Source organism: Macrosteles quadrilineatus, unplaced genomic scaffold, assembly GCF_028750875.1.
Source record: "Macrosteles quadrilineatus isolate MER2022 unplaced genomic scaffold, UCM_ALF_1.0 Scaffold_3__2_contigs__length_128488019, whole genome shotgun sequence".
NCBI classification, from domain to species: domain Eukaryota; kingdom Metazoa; phylum Arthropoda; class Insecta; order Hemiptera; family Cicadellidae; genus Macrosteles; species Macrosteles quadrilineatus.
This window is the reverse complement of record NW_026542596.1, coordinates 62,562,533-62,583,430: the sequence shown is the minus strand read 5'-3', so window position 1 is coordinate 62,583,430 and position 20,898 is coordinate 62,562,533. Positions and strand designations below refer to the sequence as shown.

General features: G+C 37.8%; 1 protein-coding gene across 1 annotated transcript in view; it reads right to left on the bottom strand.

The window, feature by feature from the left end:
- Positions 1 to 19,867, bottom strand: part of LOC128990718 (serine/threonine-protein kinase PLK4-like) — a 38,987-nt gene extending 19,120 nt beyond the window's left edge. Inside the window, exons 1-4 of the mRNA XM_054413252.1 lie at positions 19,704 to 19,867; positions 18,335 to 18,430; positions 17,633 to 17,843; positions 15,773 to 15,885 (exon numbers count right to left, since the gene is read on the bottom strand). Of these exons, the coding sequence (XP_054269227.1) occupies positions 15,773 to 15,885; positions 17,633 to 17,843; positions 18,335 to 18,430; positions 19,704 to 19,736 (453 nt within the window). The 5' untranslated portion in view covers positions 19,737 to 19,867. The remainder of the gene's footprint in view (positions 1 to 15,772; positions 15,886 to 17,632; positions 17,844 to 18,334; positions 18,431 to 19,703) is intronic.
- Positions 19,868 to 20,898: the final 1,031 nt, after the last annotated feature.

Sequence of the window (20,898 nt, the reverse complement as noted above, 5' to 3'; positions counted from 1 at the left end):
TGGAAAAGATTTCGTCAGAAGTTTGAACTGTACTTAATAGCTACTAGTCATGGTAAGAAACTTAAGGATGAAATTAAGATTGCGCAGCTGCTTAATCTGTTAGGCGATGATGGCCTAGATGTATATAATACTTTTAAATTTGAAGATAATTACAAAGATAGTTTTGATTGCGTACTTGATAAGTTTGAATCTTACTGTTGTCCTCTGAAAAATGTCATTTTTGAGCGGTTTAAATTCTATAGATTGAAGCAGGAAGAAGGTCAAGACTTCAGTAAGTTTGTTATGCAGTTAAAAATAGCAGCTAAATCATGCGAGTTTCTTGAACCTGACAATATGATTAGAGATAGAATTGTCTTAGGTATAAGAGATAAAAGTACTCAAGAGCGTCTATTAAGAGATACAAAACTTGACTTGAAAAAAGCTATTGATTTCTGTATGATTGTAGAGAGTAGCAAGGATCAATGTAGGACTATTGTAGAGCACAATGAAACCAAGCTTTCGGGGACTAAGTCGGATCCATACAGTGTATGTGTTGTTAATAATTTACCAAATCAAGAACTTTCACGGAGTATTGCAAAAGAAAAACAGAATGATCCATGTAGCTTTTGCGGCTACAAACATGTTCGGGGTAAATGTCCTGCATATGGCAAAACATGCTCAAAATGTGATGGTAAAAATCATTTTGCAAAGGTTTGTAGGAGTAAAACTATAAAATCTCATGCTGTTACAAACGAGGAACAACACAATGAAGACTCTTGTGTGAGCGATGTTAGTTTAGGCTCGGTAAGCTTAAACATTAGTGGAGTGAAAGGTCAAAGTGAAAAATCATGGACGGAAAACTTGACTGTTGGTGGTACACAAGTTAAATTTAAACTAGATACAGGTGCAGAGATCAGTATTTTACCTGCTAGTTGTGTACGGAAAATGAACATTACTCACGTAAAACGTAGTTCTTATGTACTCTCAGCCTGGGGAGATGAAAAATTCAAAATCAAACCACTAGGTCTTGTAAAGTTACAATGTAAAACAATTACAGGTGTAACTGCAGATGTGAATTTTGCTGTAGTGAATGTCGAACATGAACTGCCAATTTTAGGACTAAACGATTGTGTCAATTTAGGACTCATTAAGAGAGTGTCATCGATATGTTTGAATTTTAAGGATAAGGACGATGTTTTAACCGGCTACAAGACAGCTTTTGAAGGATTGGGACAGTTTCCAAGCACTCATCATATTCAGCTTAAGGAGGGTGCTATCCCACAAATTCGACAATCACGGAGAGTACCTTACAGTTTACAGGAAAAACTAAAGGAAAAGTTGGACCAACTTGAGGAAACTGGGGTGATTCGAAAAGTTGACAAACCTACAGCATGGGTCAATCCTCTGGTGATCGTGGAAAAACCCGATAAGTCTTTGAGAATCTGCATAGATCCGATGCCATTGAACAAGGCGGTAATGAGAGAGCACTTTCTAATGCCACACCCTGATGATATTCTGGTAACATTGAGTGGTTACAAATATTTTACTGTTTTGGATCTTAAGGATGGGTTTTTTCAAATTGTTTTAGATGAGGAGAGTCGAGAACTGTGCACAGTCAGTACCCCATTTGGGAGATACCAATTTTGTAGATTTCCTTTTGGAATCTGTTCGGGTCCAGAATTGTGCCAGAAAAATAACTACAAATGCTTTGGAAACCTGAAGGGAGTTAACATAGTACATGATGATATTATTGTAGGAGGAACGACATCGGAAGAGCATGACGAAAATTTAAAGAGAGTTTTGGACACAGCCCTTAAACTTGGAATCAAGTTTAATCCAAACAAGATGCAATTTAAGAAGAGCGAAGTTAAGTATCTGGGACACATAGTATCAGCTGCAGGAATCCAACCCGACCCAGATTATGTAAAGGCCATAGTTGAAATGGACCCACCCACGGACAAGAAAGGGGTAATGCGGTTATTGGGCATGCTAAAGTATTTATCGAGGTTCATACCAAATTTAGCAAAAATCACTGCACCCCTCAGACATTTGACAAGAAAGGATGTGGACTTTTTATGGACCGTAGAGCATGAAGATGCTCTGAAGATTATCAAGACATTAATTTCCAGTGAACCAGTTTTGGTATACTTTGACTCTCGAAGACCTCTTGAAATACAAACAGACGCTTCTCAAGATGGCCTAGGATGTTGTTTGTTGCAGAGTGGGCAGCCAGTGGCTTTCATGTCCCGTTCATTGACTGATACAGAGAAGAGATATTCGCAAATCGAAAAGGAAACTCTAGCTATAGTTTTTGCTGTTGAGAAGTTTCATAGGTTTATTTATGGCTATAAAGTAACAATTCAGACTGACCACAAGCCGCTTGTAAATATTTTTCAACAAGATTTGCACGTGGTACCAGGTCGGCTACAGAAAATGAGACTAAGGTGTTTGAATTATGATCTGGAAGTAAAGTACTTACCTGGTAGTAGCCAACTTATTGCTGATACGTTGTCAAGAGCAGCATTGAAATGCACAGAAATGACAGTGTCTTCAGAATTTCAAGTACACAGTTTAACAAGTTCATTGCCTATGACTGAAGAGAAGAAGAAATTATTCCAGCGTTACACTGAAGAGGACCAAGAAACTGCTATTGTGAAGAGATACTGCAAAGAAGTATGGCCAGAAAGGAAGCAAGACACCCCAGAGATAGTACGCCACTATTGGAACCAAAGACATATGGTATCTGAAGAAGATGGTTTATTGTTTTTAAATCACAAACTGATTGTGCCACGACAGCTACGACAGGACATGCTTCAGCGAATCCACATCGCGCATGGAGGAATTGAAAAGTGCAAAGCTAGGGCTCGACAAATACTTTATTGGCCACGAATGGCTACAGACATTGAAAGTTTTGTGGCTCGTTGCAGGATATGTGAAAGGTTTTCCAGGAGTAATGCAAAGGAAACCCTTATGCCGTATCCTACACCTACCAGACCATGGGAGCGTATCGGATGTGACATATTTTCATATGGAGGAAATGTGTACTTAGTCATGATGGATGCTTACTCAAACTGGTTGGAGCTGGTTAAAATGCCATGTAAATCAGCAACGTCTGTAATATCAGCATGCAAAGACATCTTCAGTAGATTTGGCCCTCCTGATATAATGGTAGCGGATAATGTCCCTTACAACAGTGCCCAAATGAGGGAATTTGCCCGTGAATGGAATTTTGAAATTGTGACACGCAGTCCAGGCTATGCACAATCCAATGGGCTTGCTGAAAGGGCAGTTGGAATGGCCAAAGAGTTGATAAGGAAAGTACAGTATGACAATAAGGATTTGAAAATGGCTTTATTGGAGCTTAGGAACATGCCCGTTAAGCATCTGGGATATTCTCCAGCTCAGCTGATGTTTCAACGCAGGTGTAAGACAACGATCCCTGTTACCGAGGAACTGCTGAAACCAACGCTGAATGATGGAGTACAAGACAGGTTAAATACAAGACAACAGCTGCAGAAAAAATATTATGATCGGTCAGCCAAAGACTTAAGGGTTGTAAGAAATAACGAAAGAGTTGTCTTCAGAAATGAAGGAAGGTGGGAGCAAGGAAAGGTTGTTAACCAAGGACCAACTCCAAGAAGTTACTGGGTAGAAGGTGATAACGGGGCTACATTAAGAAGAAATCGCCGCCATCTGAAACCATCACTCACTCAACAAAACAATCCCCAGTCGGTTCCAAGGCAAGACGAGCCAGTACAACTAAGACCTCGTAGGGAAATCAAGCTACCATCAAGATTTCAGAATACAATATAATGGTCTCAAAAGAAGGGAAAAGTTTGGTTGGTTATTGTTTTTAGTTAATTCTTTCAAATTTGTTTGCTGTTTTTTTAAAGGGGAAAGATGTATTATAATGTTATATTCACATATTATCATATGTTAAATGTATCATATGTTAGTTGGAGGTAAACAATATTAGTGATGTTTATGTCTCAGTCTGGAGTGGAATTGAAAATAAACTTCTGAACTTTAAATGTTGAAGCTTCTAATTTTATTTATATTTTCTAAATAAAACAGAAGCTCTAAACGAAATTGTGTAATACAATGGCAATACTGTACACGTATAGTTAAGTAATTATTTTTTTTATCAAACAATTAAAGTATACCGTACACGTATAGATTTTAAGTAAACTTTGAAATAAAAATTTAGGCCGTAAGTCTTAGTTAGTTAACAATACAAACTCTCACAAACTATTTAAGCAAATCTTTGGAACTTTTTTTAACAAAGTCGTATAAAACCCAATTACAATGGAAAAACACTATCACTGATGTTATACAGTAGGCTAATGCTAAAACAATAGCATTAGCTTAAATTACTAAAGTGATAACATGTACGTTATTCACAAAGAAGTATTAAGAATCTTTACTCAAATATTTCCTTAATAGAATAATTTTATAATATAAACAAATAGCTTTTTGTAGTGCTTTCCGCAAAACTATGAAGATTATGCTATGTAATAAAGGCAGAACTGTCAAAACATGTTTTTAAAATAGAAACTACAAACAAAGAATGAAAAAAATGCACTTTACAGTAGGCCTACATTAAATAGGATATCATATTGTAAAATTGAATACACGTTTAAAGATTACAATTGTCATTTTTTTTTTCAAAAAATCAGGCCAAAAATTAGGATAAAGATTCCTTGAACTGTAACTGGTAAACTATAAATAACAAACATACACATATACAGTGAATAGGCACACATAGTTGAAATGATTTATCAGTACAAAATAATAACCTTATATACACCATTATACAGGGTATCCTTTTTACAAGTGTCAAGAACATAAATATGTACGTAGGGACAAATATTTGTTATTGTTTAATTTCCTTCTCAACTCTACGAAGGAACAACAATCAAAAGAAATAAATAAAAACATATAATCAACTGATCAATTTTCACCAATAGTTAAGAGGCGTCCTCAGAAACCTTTTTCCTTTGTCAAAGTAGCACTGGCTATTTAAATTCTCTTAGACACTAAACGTGATGGAGGATACGCATTTTGTCAATCGATGCGGTCTTGAGAGATGCCGTGGTCCACTTGCATTGCTTATATAAAAGTACTCTAAATAATGTGAAGAGTAAATAGGACTCGTGTTCTTCACAACCATTGTTTGTTAGCGTTGTTTCACTTAATAATCTTCTCGTAATTTTTAACAATCTAGCTACAATTCTCGTTTTGTGGGCTATCTTGTTAAAATACTGTTTGTAAACGTAAAGGGATTTCGACACAGTAGCCATTAATGTGGTGGAAGGAGCTTTTAATCCTGAAAAAGAATCCAGTTTGATGTTGGGGAATGTTTTGTGAAGAATCAGGAGCTCAGAGGCACTATTAAGAGTTGAATTGACGTTGCAGTGGCGAAGGAGGCACTTTTTACAACGGAATTTTTTGAAACACATCATTGCTAAATAACCAGCATAATACTGTTGTGAACATGTTTCTAATGTTACCGGTTCTGTGTCAATGTTTTCGTCTAGCGAATATATATCCTCTTCTTCATCTTGTTCGTCATCACTGGTGAAAACGTTGCTATTATCTTGAGTAGGTGTATCTTGGACTGGAATTGATGCATCTGTTGCTGCTGTGTTTGTAGCTTCAATTTCTAAAACTTGGCCGTGGTCAGGTTCATATGATGTGGTCTTCGGTGGCTCTATCAGGTACTGCAGACAGAAAAGTCTTAGAGAACTCCGGAACACACGGACTGTTGGATTTTTACTCCAACCACCCCGCTGTCTGATGCTCGAAAACAAATTTTCTATTGGGTCTTGGTTCAATCGGGATGTAAGAAGATAACTGCAATTTTCATGATTTAAAAGAGATAACAGGGCATTAATAGTTAAGAGCACGCCATTAAAACAGGGGGGCTTCGGTTTCTTGCAACCAATTTTTCGAAGGTGCATAAATATGTCAAGGGCTTTTTGTAGTAGTTCAATCCCATGGGGGTTGTTGTTACTTAAAGCATCACTGTCCGGATTTTTTGATTTCTTAACTCGGCTGTTCAGAACATCAAATAGAGAATTCATAAATTCTAAGAATTCTGCAGTGTTTAGCGCTGTGATGGTACGTAGTTGGCCCGTTCCGACAACTGTCCTCAGAGCTGAAGCTGTGGTATGGCTCATCAACTGGGTTGCAAGGGCGACATTCATCTTTTGGAAGTTATTAGGATTGATGTGAGCAGGAGTTAATTTTGGGGCAGCTCTAGTTGAATTGCTAGTGGAATCTATTTGAAATAGTGACCTGATGTCGCCAAAAGAAATTACTTTACCATTCAGATCAAAATCATGGCTCAGTAGGTTGTTTCGCACTGATTTGATTAAATGAGGCACATCAAAAAAAGCATGGATTTTTTTGGCTTCAACCTCAAACCAAGGTTGGCTTAACGAAACACCAAGAGCATTGTATGCTGTTCGGTTTGTGCTATTTTGGTCACATACCAATGCTTTCACTTCCAGACCAGTTTTCGTCAAGCCTTTAACACAATCTAGTTTAATGTTTTAATCTGATTACCAGTTAATCCATTTTTAGTTATGAAGTAACCAACAGGCATCTTCCACTGGTAATAAAGCCCACGAACCATAAACACACATGCCTGCTTACCTATTTTTGGCTGTCGTCCAAGAGGTCCAGCGTCTTCATATCCTTCAATCATGTCAAAATTTGTGTTATACTCCAGGGCCTGTTTAATGGACATTTCGTCGAACATTACAACGCATGCCTTTTCCATTATGTTCATGCTGGTAACTTTCAACTTTATTTGCTTCAAAAGTCGTGTATTGAAACCTGGCGTAAAGCACTCTTTTGATGCAATCCACGATTTAATGGTTGAGACTCCAGGCAGTGTTATGGATTGCGATAAAAATCTGTAGCAAGACGGAGACCTCAGATAAAGAGATGTGGCAACGCGTTTTTCTTCTTTTTTCCAAGGCAGTCTTTTCTTGTGAAATTGCATATTAATAAGGATAGATCCCTCCACACTTTTAACAGGTACACTATGCAATGTAGATGATGTCTTCAATACTTTTTTTTGTTTTTAACAGTGATTGCTTCAATCTTGATATAGCTGCTCTTTTCACGGCAAGTTTTTTTTTCAAAGCTGAAATTTTTTTAGAAGGGGACGGTAATGTTGAAAATAAATTTCGGTTGATAGATTTCTTGGAGGTCTGTGGCTGGCGTTTTGGGGAAGAAGAGTTGTCAACTTGCGGTGATGCATTTGATATCCAAAACCTAGACGATGGTGTTGTTACTGTAGGTGACTGGAGGTTACTGAAAGATTCAAATGGCGGTGGTGAAATTAATAAATTGCACGAAGTTGATGGTTGGTATTTTCTAGGAGTAGTGGCTTGACGTAATACCACAGGAGATGGAGAAGGTGGTTCTAATTGAAGTCTTTTTGAAGGAGTTGGTCCAGCTTCGGTAGACGTAGCAGCAGGATGTGGACGTTTCAAAGGGGTTGTCGGGCTCGAGCTCCCGGGAGGGTTCGTCTCTATTGAGTAGCGAGATCCAGAGCTTGTACTGGCGATAACTAGCGGGGAAACACATGCTGGTCCTGAAGTGAAGTCAGTAGAAGGATTGTAACATTTGGGAACAGCATTGAAAACTAGCCTGCCATTAGGAAGTATGTCTTCCCCATTAAAGTGATGTTCGCATAGTCTTTTAATTTTATTAAGTCTCATTGGAGACTGTCCAATGAGATCAGTATTTCCTACAAAAATACAGTAGTTTAGTGACGTATTGGTAATTTTCTAAATATTCGAGTGTGTGTAAGAAAAAATACCCCCGCCGCAGCAAACTTGCAGATTAAGCGAATTTCCATTTACTCGGCTTGATTTCAAGTCAAATATTCCCTAAAAATTTTCAAATTTACTTTTTATTGAAATAACATTAATTTTAGTGAGTACTGTTTAGGTTTGCTGCTACGGGAAAGATATTGAGGTGAGTTTTTATTATTGAAATGACAGCTTAGTATGAAAGAAACAAAATTCGCAAATTACAAAAGAAAATCATATACCGGGTGTCCACAAAGTCTTGGTCTGATAAGGAAACCGCATGGTATGAAAACGAGTAATAGTAGGATAAATATTTATTAACCTTCCCACTTAAATGGATAGTCGTTGAACTGCTATAGGGGATTGGGTTTTGTGAAACAACAACACAAACTGTGATTCCTCACCATTTTTGTAAACTCACCATTTCTGATTTGTTATTATATTGAATCATGATTGTATTGTTGTCAATCAGCTGTGTTACGGTATTACCAATTTTATTAAATAAAACTTGATTAAATTCCCTTCAAAACAAGGCATACAAGTTAAGTGTGGCTCTAATGGTTTTCGTACATCAAAGCTATTAAATCAGACCAAGACTTTGTGGACACCCGGTATATTTTTTTATAAGTCTAAGAAAGTACAAAGTGAAATAATGAATGCTATCTGACTGTTATTATACTGTTTACGAATCATGATAACGGTCCGTATGAAATTGTACGGAGCGAGTATAAGGATGAGCATACTGCGTTGTCTGTCTGGCGTCGATGAGTCACTAGGACGGCGCTGGCGCGGCGTCAGATCACTTCCACCCCCGGCAACCACCTACCCTTCTGCTCCCCATCCCTCACACCAGTCAACACACACACATACCGGTACTACAAACACAACACTAACACATCGACGCTCGCTGGTCTGAAACAGTTCATACTCAATGTCAGTTGACAATCAATGTCAACTAAGCTCTCTTGTAAAATGGCGTTTGCCGTGCATTAATGAATAAATAAATAAATAAAAATACTTCATTCTACTCGTAATCAGTGGTTCAGGACACGAAATGTGGTTGCGGCGCTGTTTCTTTGCGTGTTACTAGCAATATTATTTTCGTAAATGATTTCGTTATCAAATAAACAATTTGTCTTTGAAAATACATACAGTACTGTATTCAATTATTTACCACATATATCTAGGCCTTAGTACTTTGAACTTGAGGTTAAGCATTTTAATTTCCTAATGGTGTCAATTGAAGCATTTAATATCACAATACTACATTTCACACCATAAGGCAACTAATTAAGTAAAAAAGCGCCAAAACTACTAGAAACGTATTCTGCGCATGCGCAGGCCCAAGAGACAAGAGACATGTCTGTCCAAACACCGACCGGTTGGTTCGCTCGAGACACGCGTCTGTGACACCATAAGTTAACATAGGTTTGTTTTAAAGGGGCATGTCGCAGGCACAAAAAATATCTGCGACATCATGTCGCAGATACCGGGGTGTAACCCGCCTTAAAATAATGTTTCCTGCACAAGTTCATGTTACGCTTTTTCCATTGACACCAAAAACATGTCAATCGGTTTAGTAGTTTTGGAGGTGTAACTGTCAGAAAACCCCTGCTTGCGTATTAAATAAGTACTAAGTACTAGTGTCCCTGTTGCTCGAATTCGAGCAATTGCTAAGAAGTGTTACATGTGTTATTTTTAAACGAATAATAGTCATAATTTCTGATGACTTTAAAAAGATTTGGATCAAAGATTATTTTTAGCAAACTGTTAAAAAATTAGCAAACTTATTGACAGTTCACAATTCACAAAACCTGCTTACGTATTAAATAAGTATAGATAGATATAGATATAGATATATAAATAGGTTAGCATAATAGCGTTGGAAAATATAATTTAAAAAACGTTTGCAAAACCAAATTTAACAGCTCTTTCCTCACTTCAGTTGTTAATTTTTAATAACTTCAAATGGTTTTCCAGCAACAAATACACTCAACTCACCTGAATTTTTAATCCATAGTTGTGATAACATACAATCTCGAGGAAAACGAAACATTTTAAGACCTTTTAACTTTGCCGAACTGTTAAAACAGTTTCTGTACGAGCACGTTGTTCTTGACATAATGAATAGAAGAATGAAAATACTAAAATAAAAAATACATACTCTAACTTACTACATACAATACAAAAACACACAAATTAATTGAATATATATCACAGTCAAATAACGTTATCACAAAATAACTTTTACGGTACTGATATTTTTAAACCCGGCAACAAGGCTTAAAATTCAACAACACGCGTGCGTGGTGTAGGTGTACTCAGTAGTGTCGGGTAGGTCAGTTTAGTGCGACCGCACTTCTTGATTTTTTGGCGAGGAACGGAGACAGAAGCAGAGGCGCTACCCTCACCTCTCCTCTCCTCAACTACCCTGTCTCTCCTCTGCCCCCGTACCCCGCGTGGTGTGCAGTGCTAGCAGCGCTCCTAGATGTTGGCGGGCAAACTACGCTGTCCTAGCGCAGCACGTTGCCGCCATCAGCAAGATATCTGTAGTAGGGTTATATTATCTGTGCTATTACAAATAACAAAAGGCAGGCATTTTCAACACTTTCCCTTATTTGCATAGTCACTCCGAGAGTACAAGATTTTCTTGCAGGACTTGAAGTCTTGGTTGAGGTATAGGGTTCGTTTCATTTCAGTCTGACTAGTCGCTGTGACTAATCCGTCATCAACATAGAGTGCAACAATGATTTTTCCAGCAGGGCTAGGACAAATGCAGACGCAGGGATCTTCACGGCTCTGTCGAAATCCTAAGCTTTTCATGAAGTCGTCAAACCGTTTATTCCAGCATCGAGGTGCCTGTTTCAGGCCGTATAAGCTGCGTTTGAGACAACAAACACGATTGGTCCCATCTGAATATCCTTCAGGCTGCTTCATAAAAATCTCTTCTTCAACGTCTCCGTACAAGAACGCAGTTGAGACGTCAAACTGCCGTAGAACCATCTTCTCAACAGCTGCGATGGACAATATTGATCGAACGACCTCCAGACGAGCAACCGGGCTGAAGGTTTCAGCATAATCAATACCAGAGACCTGCGCACATCCTTTGATGACCAATCTCGCTCGATATTTGTCAACACTTCCATCAGGATTGCGCTTTATTCGGTAGACCCACTTGTTGTTAAAAGTCTTCTTTCCAGGATGGAGTTCGGTCAATTCCCATGCACCGTGTTTATGCATGGACGCCATTTCTTTGTCCATTGCTGTTTTCCATTCAGCACGATCTTCTGAACTGATGGCTTCAGTGTACGACTTAGGTTCATCGTCAACAAGAAGAACTTCGGCAAAGTTAGACGAGACGTAATCGTTTAGCCACTCGGGTTGCCTTCTTTCCCGAGTCGAGTGCTGAGTTGCAGGATCGTTGGATAACTCTCCATCTTCACTATCACTGCTACTTGACGGGTCTTCAGTCGGTATAGGCGCATTATTACCCTTTACTGGAGAACTAGGCTCGTCAATAGTCTCTTCAACTTCTTGCCAATCTTCTTCGACGTCATTGGTTTTCTCAATCTTGATGGGCCACTCAACTTTCTTGTCACAGTCTCCGACAATTTCGTGAAAAACGACGTCACGAGAGACTACGATATCTCTTCTCTCTGGGACGTAGATTTGATATCGTTCATCGCCATCGTATCCAACCAGGTAACCAACCACAGCTTTCTTGTCCATTTTTCGCCTCTTCTGCACAGGAACATGGACGTAGCACTTTGAGCTGACCACTCGCAGTTGTTTGATCCTCGGCTTTTGACCAAACCAGAGCCCAAAAGGTGATTTGTTGGCAACTGCTGACTTTCCCACACGATTCAAAACGTAGCCAGCAGTGATGACAAGTTCAGCCCAGATCGCTGCAGGAAATGTCACATTTGGATTGGCATACTTGAAGGTACGGGCCATTTCGACGATTGTTCTGTTCTCTCTCTCTACAGCACCATTTTGCTCGGGTGTATACGGCGCTGTCAGACGTTGGTTAACACCATATTCTCTGAGAATTTGACGAACTTCAGCGTTGTCAAACTCACCACCGTTGTCGCTGAGAAACTCTTTGACGTGATGACCAATTGTGCGTGCTTTAGACAACACTTCACGCAACGCTTCCTTCACAGCAGATTTTTCCCTTGCGACAAAACAGTATCGGTACCTTGAAAAGTGGTCTTTTATGACGATCAAGTATCGGCGACCTCCAAAGGATGGGTCAAACGGGCCGCAAACATCACCGGATAACAACTCACCGGGGGCTGATGGGCGTTCTCGTGTTCCAAATGGTAGACGGTGTGCCTTTCCGAACTGACACGGTTCGCAGATCTCGTAGTTGGCTGGCACTTTGATACCCATTTCGGATTCGAGCATCGATCGGACGTAAAGTTGATCCATGTGACCCCAGCGCTCATGATATAACTGCAGAATTCGATTGTCTTCTACTGCATTAGCACAAACCTCAGATGGTTGAATTGTGTGAAATGAGGCACGATACAAAGTTCCACCACAGTTTCGAGTACCTTTGAATACAGTTTTTTCGTTAATAGTGAACCAACACTCGGTATTAGTCGATTCAAACCTGCTATTAGGGTTTCGATCATGAGCTGCGAGAATGGACACTAAGTTCCGAGAAACGTCAGGAACATACCAGACATCGTTGAGTGTAAACGTTTCCAGTTTTCCATTTTCATAGTTCGCTACTTCAACGACTCCACTGCCAAGAGCTTTTATAACTTCCTTTCCCGTCGCCTTTACTGTTACGTTCGAGTTTGCAGGAAAAGGTTTGTACTCCAAGAACCAACTCAGATTTGACGTAATGTGCCGCGTAGCGCCATTGTCGATCCACCACTGGTCGTTCGTGGTCACGATATTCATGTCACTGCTGATGGAAATCAGCGCACTTCGGTTGTCGGTCACATTAACTTGCGAGCCCTTCGTTCTCTTCTTATCAGTGTCACTCATTTTTGAACTAGTGCTAATGCCGTTACCTCGAGCTGGATACGCAGGCTTGCCGTCAGCTTTCCATTTTGAACACTGGCGAATCCAATGACCTTTCCCCGAACAGTATTTGCACGAAGTGTCACCCTTTGGTTTCCTATTCTTCTGACCACCGCTGTTTGTGGCACTAAGAATGTCACCAGCTTTTGAAGTAGGAGCAACATTACGCTCATGAAGGATCAATGCAGATGAAACATCTTCAAGTTTCTTGCTCTCGTTTGCCTTCATAAGTAAGTAGCTAGACTTGAACGATTCAAAACGCTTCGGCAAAATGTGTAACACTTTTGACACAAACAGGAGCTCAAGAAAATCTTTGACTGTTTGGATGTTACGCGTTTTGAGGCCAGCTGCAAATTCGCGGTTTTGATTCTTCAATCTTGAAAGCACGGTCGGGGCATCCTTGGTATCATCCCATTCCATACTGAAGAAATCCAAACACTGACGAAACAACTGATCTTCTGCCTTGTTATCGAACTGCTCGATCAAAATGTCCCACGCTTCCTTAGCTGATAATCTTCCGGAAATACGTTGATGTAGATCATCACTAACGCACTGAGAATAACTATTTTTGCCTGAGTCGTGGATTTGTTGAATTTCTGAAGTTCTTCCTTTCGGCTTTAGTCGGAGGCTCAGAGAGGGTAGGCTTTTCTCTCTTTCCCTCGACGATATCAACCGCGTCGAACATCTCTAGAACGTCCAACACTCGATCTTTCCACGTCGGCCAATCTTCTGCTCCTTTCAATGGTTTTATACCTTTCACGTATTCCATTTGTAGAGCTGGACGAACTCGATCGAAAGATATACCAAAGAAATAATACTCTTGAGACAGAAAAATACGTCAGTATAAATTGTTCTTACCGTGTACGTAGTACGATGCTGGGCCCATAACCTCTTGAATTATTCTCCCAAGTGGAGGTGTTTAGGGATAATCTAAGCAAAACTACGACGAAAAACGAATTTAAACTATAAAATAATCAAATGTATTTCTCATTAATGTTTTCATGACAAGGAACAATATTGGAGACAAAACAGACAGCTGATAGTAAATAAACATTCACATCATCTGTAGTATGACTATTACAAATAACAAAAGGCAGGCATTTTCAATAAGTACTGCAACAAATTATTGTACAAACACTTTTTATCTATATTTATAAAAGTGGAAGTTTGTATATATATATATATATATATATATATATATTTGAACGTTATGGGCTCCAAAACCGCTCGACATATTGTAATGAAACTTTCAGGCATTATTAAGTATTATTCAAGGATAGTTTGTGTGAAGTTTGGTGGAGATCCGTGAAAAGGGCTCCGCCCCAGTGGCTCTGGAGTTTCCCATGTTAACTTTATGAGTAGGTACTCATATTTAGATGGAATTAAAGAATCTTAACAGCTGTTTCAACTTAACAATTTGATTTTGTGATGATCAATATCATTAAAAGGTTACAAAATGTACCAACAGGGTGCAGCACTATTAATTGTCTAAATTTATGAACTGTAAAGTTGTTAATTTCAACGAAGTAGCTGTGATACAAAATTAGAACTGTCAAAGTAGGGTTGTTTGCAGTTATGTTTAGTATGTGAATAAGGTGTTTTATTTTTTAAGTGCGTAATTCATTAACTTATTACATTTTTTTCCCAAAATGTTTATAAAAAAAATTTCTTGAATTTTTATGGTTTATTTCCCAAAACATAATGTCTGGGAAACGAAAGTAGCCAGTTAATATTTTAAGTCAATACTTTTAGGATTAAGTATAAGTTCATCCACATACAGCAGATCTATGGAATAATTATTCTCTTAAGCGTTCTCTTCCCGTTGCGAAGCACTGGTATGGTGGCTAGTTACTATATAAAGTTACTATATGGGGGGGGTTGTAGTTAAGAAACAGTGTGTAACAATTTAAACATTTTAGAAGAAATTTCATGAAAAACATTAAGTTTATGAAAAAGTTATAAAATTTCATCCCAAAATTAAAAGAAAGAATAACAAGTCCACAAATGTAGTTCTCTGCAGACTCCGCAGCACTGTAAGCTGAATGGACCCACCCTGAACATCAGCAGCACCCTGTACCAGAGCTGTACGGTTTAGCCCCAATCTGTCCCTCGTGGGAATTTATAAGCATAAACTCAAATTCTTTTACTTAACCAATCATCGCTAATAACCAAAAGAGAGCTTAAGGGATGTAGTTTATTATGATCTCACAGTTAATAAACTACGATAAAAGCTAGGTACTTCACTAACTTTTTATTTAGTACTGGACAAAAATTAGAAGCAAGTGAGTAGAAACATGTTTGTTTACTGAAACATTGAAACTAGCACACATAGCAAAAAGATGCAGATACTGTAAACTTGCGCATTCTGCTGCTGATAGCAGCACTTGTCGGAATCACCTAACTTGAATTCTAGGCCAAAAAAATGGGTGTACAGTTTAGCCTCGCTGTACGGTTTAGCCCCGCTCTCCCCTACGTTGATAAAAATCATAACAAACTGTACTATGATGTCTTAACTATCATGGAGTAAAAGTCAAGCCAAAGCAAACTGTTATTGATTTTAGCAAGTAGACTACCATGCACTTGATGAAGTTGTAGGCCTGGCTGTATGAGTATTTCAACAGTACCCAAGGTAAGCGTTTGTGATTGAGAGACTGTTTGAGTAACTTATATATTTTTTTTTTTATATCCAAGAAACGTTCTAATGAAACAGTAGTCTGAATGTAATGTGGAGTAAATAAAAAGTCTGCGAGTTTCCATGAAAGTTTTATCAATTTCTTAAATTGTTAGTACTCCAAAACTTTTGATGCTTTTGGGATGGATCTCATATTTTGGTAGCAAGTTTAGTGGGCCAAGGTGAAGTGATTAGACTTTCAAGTTGCGTGCATTTCACACGTAAAATAAATACTCATTCTGCCCAGCAGGTTTGAACTCACCACTCGATGGTCCTTGGTGAGCAAGAGGTTGGAGAGAGTCATGTCTCGATGGATAATGTTGTGTGAGTGAAGATATCTCAAACCATCCACCACTTGCTTTAGGATCTCCTTGGCTACAACAGACATAACTAGTAAAAAATCTTATTTCTTGAAAGACTAACTCTGTATAAAGAAGGCGTATGGTTGGGTCCTCTTAAATAAAAATCCATGACTTTTAAGTGATTTTTTGGTGTAAAGAAATATTATAAAGCATAATTGTTTTTCCCATAAGAAAAATTCCTTCAATTTTAGAGAACATAAATTTACCACAAAGTAAATTATAGAGTACTGTCATAGGCCTAGTTTATATTTTTAATGCCTCAATATATAATTTATTTCCAAAACACAGTATCACATTAAAAAGGTAAGGAAATAGTTCTGATCTTTAACACGTTGAGTGCGGACTACATCTATTGATGTAGTGCATCACAAGCGCTCCTATCGGCCAACATCTATAGATGTAGTCGCGCCACTCCCACTACATTAATTCAGTATGAACTCAGCCATTGCCCGGGAACGTTATAATCGTTGCCAGCCTGTAGCTTTTGCAAGCTTAGGTAGGTGTAGGTTGTTACTAAGATTTCTGTAAAATTCCGCCTGACATTGCTTTTGTCCCGGTTTTGGGGATTTTTCTCTTCAAGCCACATTACAAAGACGCTGGCTGAATCCAGGCAGTGATGCTACCTTTTGGTGCTTCAGTGAACTATGCCCACTCTCGGTAAATGCAGCACAATCATCACTGCTCTTTTGTGATTCGTCAGACTGAAATATTTGAATGCCAATTGTGTTCGTTGATTCGGTGGTGCGCCGGGGCTTCGCCACTATTGGCGAACGCATGTTTATAGGTTTTCAGCACTCAATGTTATAAAGCAAAACTATTAGGTAGTCTATACAAAAAGATAGCCTATAGGCCTAAATGATTCTAACTCATTTAGACTTCTATATAAAGTAAATAGTACAAAATCCTTTTAAAACCCCTGGCCTGAAGCCATATAGGCTACCAAAAATGTCACAATATTAGTTAATGTGGAGAAGGTAGCTAAGTTAGTTAAGGTTTACTCATGGGACACCCTTGGATTGTTATTTAAGAAATTATTGTTTAAAAATTAATTGTCAATTTCTAATTTTACAGTCCTCTACTCTTTTTTGTAAAATTTCTATTACAATTTATATTAAATAAATAAATAAATTAGTAGCGTTTTAAAAAAACCATTAGGCGCATAATAACGCATCAATAAAAAAAAAAAATATTGCGGACATTTGTTATCACAATTAGTTAAATCATAGACAAAAAGAATTAAATATAGACCGTCAGCTGTGCTGCGGTTACCGTTAGTTCTGGCGCACACCACTTGGAGCGCCATGTAGTTACGTAGCTAACTACACGGCGTTCCAAGCGGTGTGCGCCACAACCTATGGTAACCATGGTAACCGTAGCACGGCTGACAGTCTATATTTAATTCTTTTTGTCTATGGTTAAATACAAAGATTTTACTAACACCAGGAGTAAAATCTTTGTATTTTACCCAATTAACAATTTCAGGAACATCCAAACATTCTATTTCGTGCACCATTGAGTATGAACAGCGTCAAGAAAGCATTTCAGACTAAAAATTCTTATGACTTTGGGCACCTAAAACATCCCCTTTGCATTAAGAATCCCTAAGTAATCAAGATGGAAAATGTCCGCAACAATTTATTAAACAACAAAAAACATTATCCCCAAAAATGAACTTTGAACTTTAACCTTAGATTGATAAGCCTAGCTATGCTGAACAATTAATTTGTAGTGTATCCTTTTTGAAAGTTTTCCTACGGTACCTTGTTCTTCAGTGAAGACAATGTTGTTGGCCTTCATGTAACGGTGCAACTCTCCATTGTGGGCTAGTTCTAGAACCAAATAAACATAGTTCTTGTCTTCAAAGCGAGTGTAAAGTTCCAAAACCGAAGGATGTTTCAGTTGGGAGTGAATCTTTACTTCTTCTACAACCCGTTTCTCCATCTTCTTTTGAAACATCAGGTTTTTGTCAATCTAAACAGAATAAAACACAATTAGCTTAAAGAGTGTTGAAAAGTAATTTAATTGGGATAATGGACACACACAACATTTTCTAGATGTGTAGAGAATTAGCAAACATATTCACCACTAATAACAGGCTTAGTTTATTGTGTGAGTCTATTTTATTCTAGACAACACCGTATCTCCTATTTATCTTTCTATGGGTCTCTTGAATCAAACATAGACCTAGCTGTGTAAATGGCAAAATTCACAAGCTTCTGAACCCAATAAAAACTACTACCAGCACATCTCAAACTTTACACTATAGTAAGTCATTAAACCCAGTTAAATAATTAGAGGATTTATTTTTATTTAATTTTTAATTTTTTTTTTTTTTTTTTTTTTTTTGTATTCCTACAGTACCGTATGGATTACACCATTTTTACAACAGTGACATAATAACAAATTACATTTTAAGGAAAAAAAGAAGACAGGCTTAAATATCCGTATTAAAAAAAACTTACCATCTTGATGGCAACTTCCATAAAGGTCTTTCTGCATCTTGCTCGATAGACAGAAGCAAAGCCTCCTTTACCCAGTAAGTCAAGAACATCATAATCCTGGAATAAAAAATAAACTCAGTCAGACAGAGGCTATACATGTAAGGTTCTTAGGTTGTCCTGGGATGGGCTACATCATGGTGTTCCAGAATAATCACTAATCTTAATACAATATATAATAAGGGACTCTCACAGTAGTAAAATTTCTAGATTCTAAAAATGTTTTAAAATAACTTAGTCCTAACTTTCACTACTTTTAGTTCGGTTTTAGGCTACTTACAAAACATTCTAACTCGCCTAAGTTAACTCCAACTGGTCACCATAAGGAATTGTGATGAGTTGGTTTTGCTAAGCAAAATCAAGTACACCACCAAATATCTTAGTTGCCTTCTATATAAAACCGAAAATAACTTAAGGGTGCGCTCTACCTCAGCTCGGATTTCTCAATACGTTGTTGCTTAACGCCGATGTTCCTATATCATTGCATTGAACAGCTCCATGAAGAGCGCTTGCAAGCCTTTTGATTCTGGGTCATTGCATCGTTATATCCTTAAACCTTTTAATAAACTATTGCAGATTTTTGTCATTAAGAATCTATTGCACTTCCCCCGTTTGTTATTTTTTCTCTAAAAATTATTTGGATGCGTTAAAACTTAAGATAAAATACCTGTAACTTACGCATATTTTAAACATTTTCAAACTAACCCTATAGCCCAACATTTTTTTAAAATATCCAAACGTTATAAAAAAAGCGCCGGACCTACAACAATATTTAACGAAAAATATGACACCAAGATCTTTTAAATCGGTTCACAATTGGGGCTACAAATAGTAAGAACCAAAACCTTTGGATTTGTGCGCGCCAGACGGTTAGAGCGCAGCCTTAAGTGATCATTTGGGCATTCTTAACTTAGTTTGTGTTAGGCCTATAAGTTAGGATATCGATGCTTGCTTATTCAACCTAACTTAAACAAGTCACTTTTTTGTATTTCACTGGAAGCTAGGAAGCTTCAAATAGGAAATGTCCTAGTCTTATCCTTTCCTGACTCCACAGAATCTATCTAGGCCTAATGTGTTTCGCCTATTCTCAGCCTAAATATGACAACCCTCTGAAAAGGGTGGGGGTGGAATTAGATTTTTAAGCTTCCTTTAGTCAGGAACTAAATTTAAGGAATTAAATTATAAAACTACTTTTAAGTTACCAATTCAAAAATACCACATCTTGTGTTGAGGTGATACAGGATGAGTAAGACACAGGAATGAGTTAATTGAAAATGTAAGACAGGGTGAAACCACTAGGCTAGAAATAGGCTTATTGTATAAATAAACTAACCTCAATACGCTGACCAAGTCCTGAGGTAGACATTTCTAGTACAGTAGGTGAAATACTTAGGTTTCATTAAAATAATTAAGAAATTACATCTTAATTATGTCGTCAAACATCCTAATCACATAGATTAAATATAAAGTCAATGCTAAGTTACGAGCATTCAAAAAGTAAACACTGTCAACAGTTGACAAGACAATTGACATAAACAACAAACGAAAAATGAAACGATGAAAGATGAAAGCAAACGTAATGGAGTTCAAAATTCAAAGACTACTAAACGAACGGGACCCTTTAAAAAAGGCGGGAAACCCCAAGCCCATAGTCAAAGTGCAGCAAAATACAAATTAAACATGCTTATACCTTTTGACTTTGTACTATATGAGAGTGGTTCTATGAAATCATTACTTTACAAACCACAGCTTAAATTATTAACTTTCTTTCGTTTAGTTGGTATTTTTGACGGTTTTCTGGCTCGAAAAACAGTTTGTTGGTGGTTACTATCAAGCCCCTGGTTCTGTTGCGATCTATTGTCGATATCCAAACACGTTTGTATTTTTTAATACGTAAATCCTTTAACGTTGAAATGGCGACCTAACTTGGTCATTAGATTACTCTGATCATAGTTACCCTCTTCTTTACCTAAAAAGTTAATAGTATATCTTGTCGTGTTGCTATTTATCAATTTGTTGACGACACCAAACCGTGGCAAACTGCTGCATTGTTGCATTCCACTGTAAAATCCAAATCCAGTTTTTTTTTGGGGTATTCATATCCAGATTTAATGGACTGATGAAAAATATAAACTAGGTGTGTGGTCTCAGGTCCACCAATTTAGCCGAGTGTAGTTTGTATACAAAAAATATTTTTTCCTAAATTTGAATTTTAAATATATCCCTGCCACAGCAAACCTTTAAAATAAACTTTTTTTATTTTCTGCTCCTTAATCATTAGACGCATGAACAATGCTTTAATACCGTATAGGTACTAAAATGAGTCACCGGAAGGCTGCCCCCGGGCCCTGAAGAACTATCCCCCAAGCAGGTTCCTACTGTATGCTACCATTAATATTAATACTCAATGTAACCAAAATCAACCGAAATTCAAGTACGGTAGTCATTTGCTTTGGTTGTACGCACTTTACCTCTGTTTTTCAGTCAGTGGTAAGTGTGTTGCTATTTTAGTGTAGGTAGTCAATGAT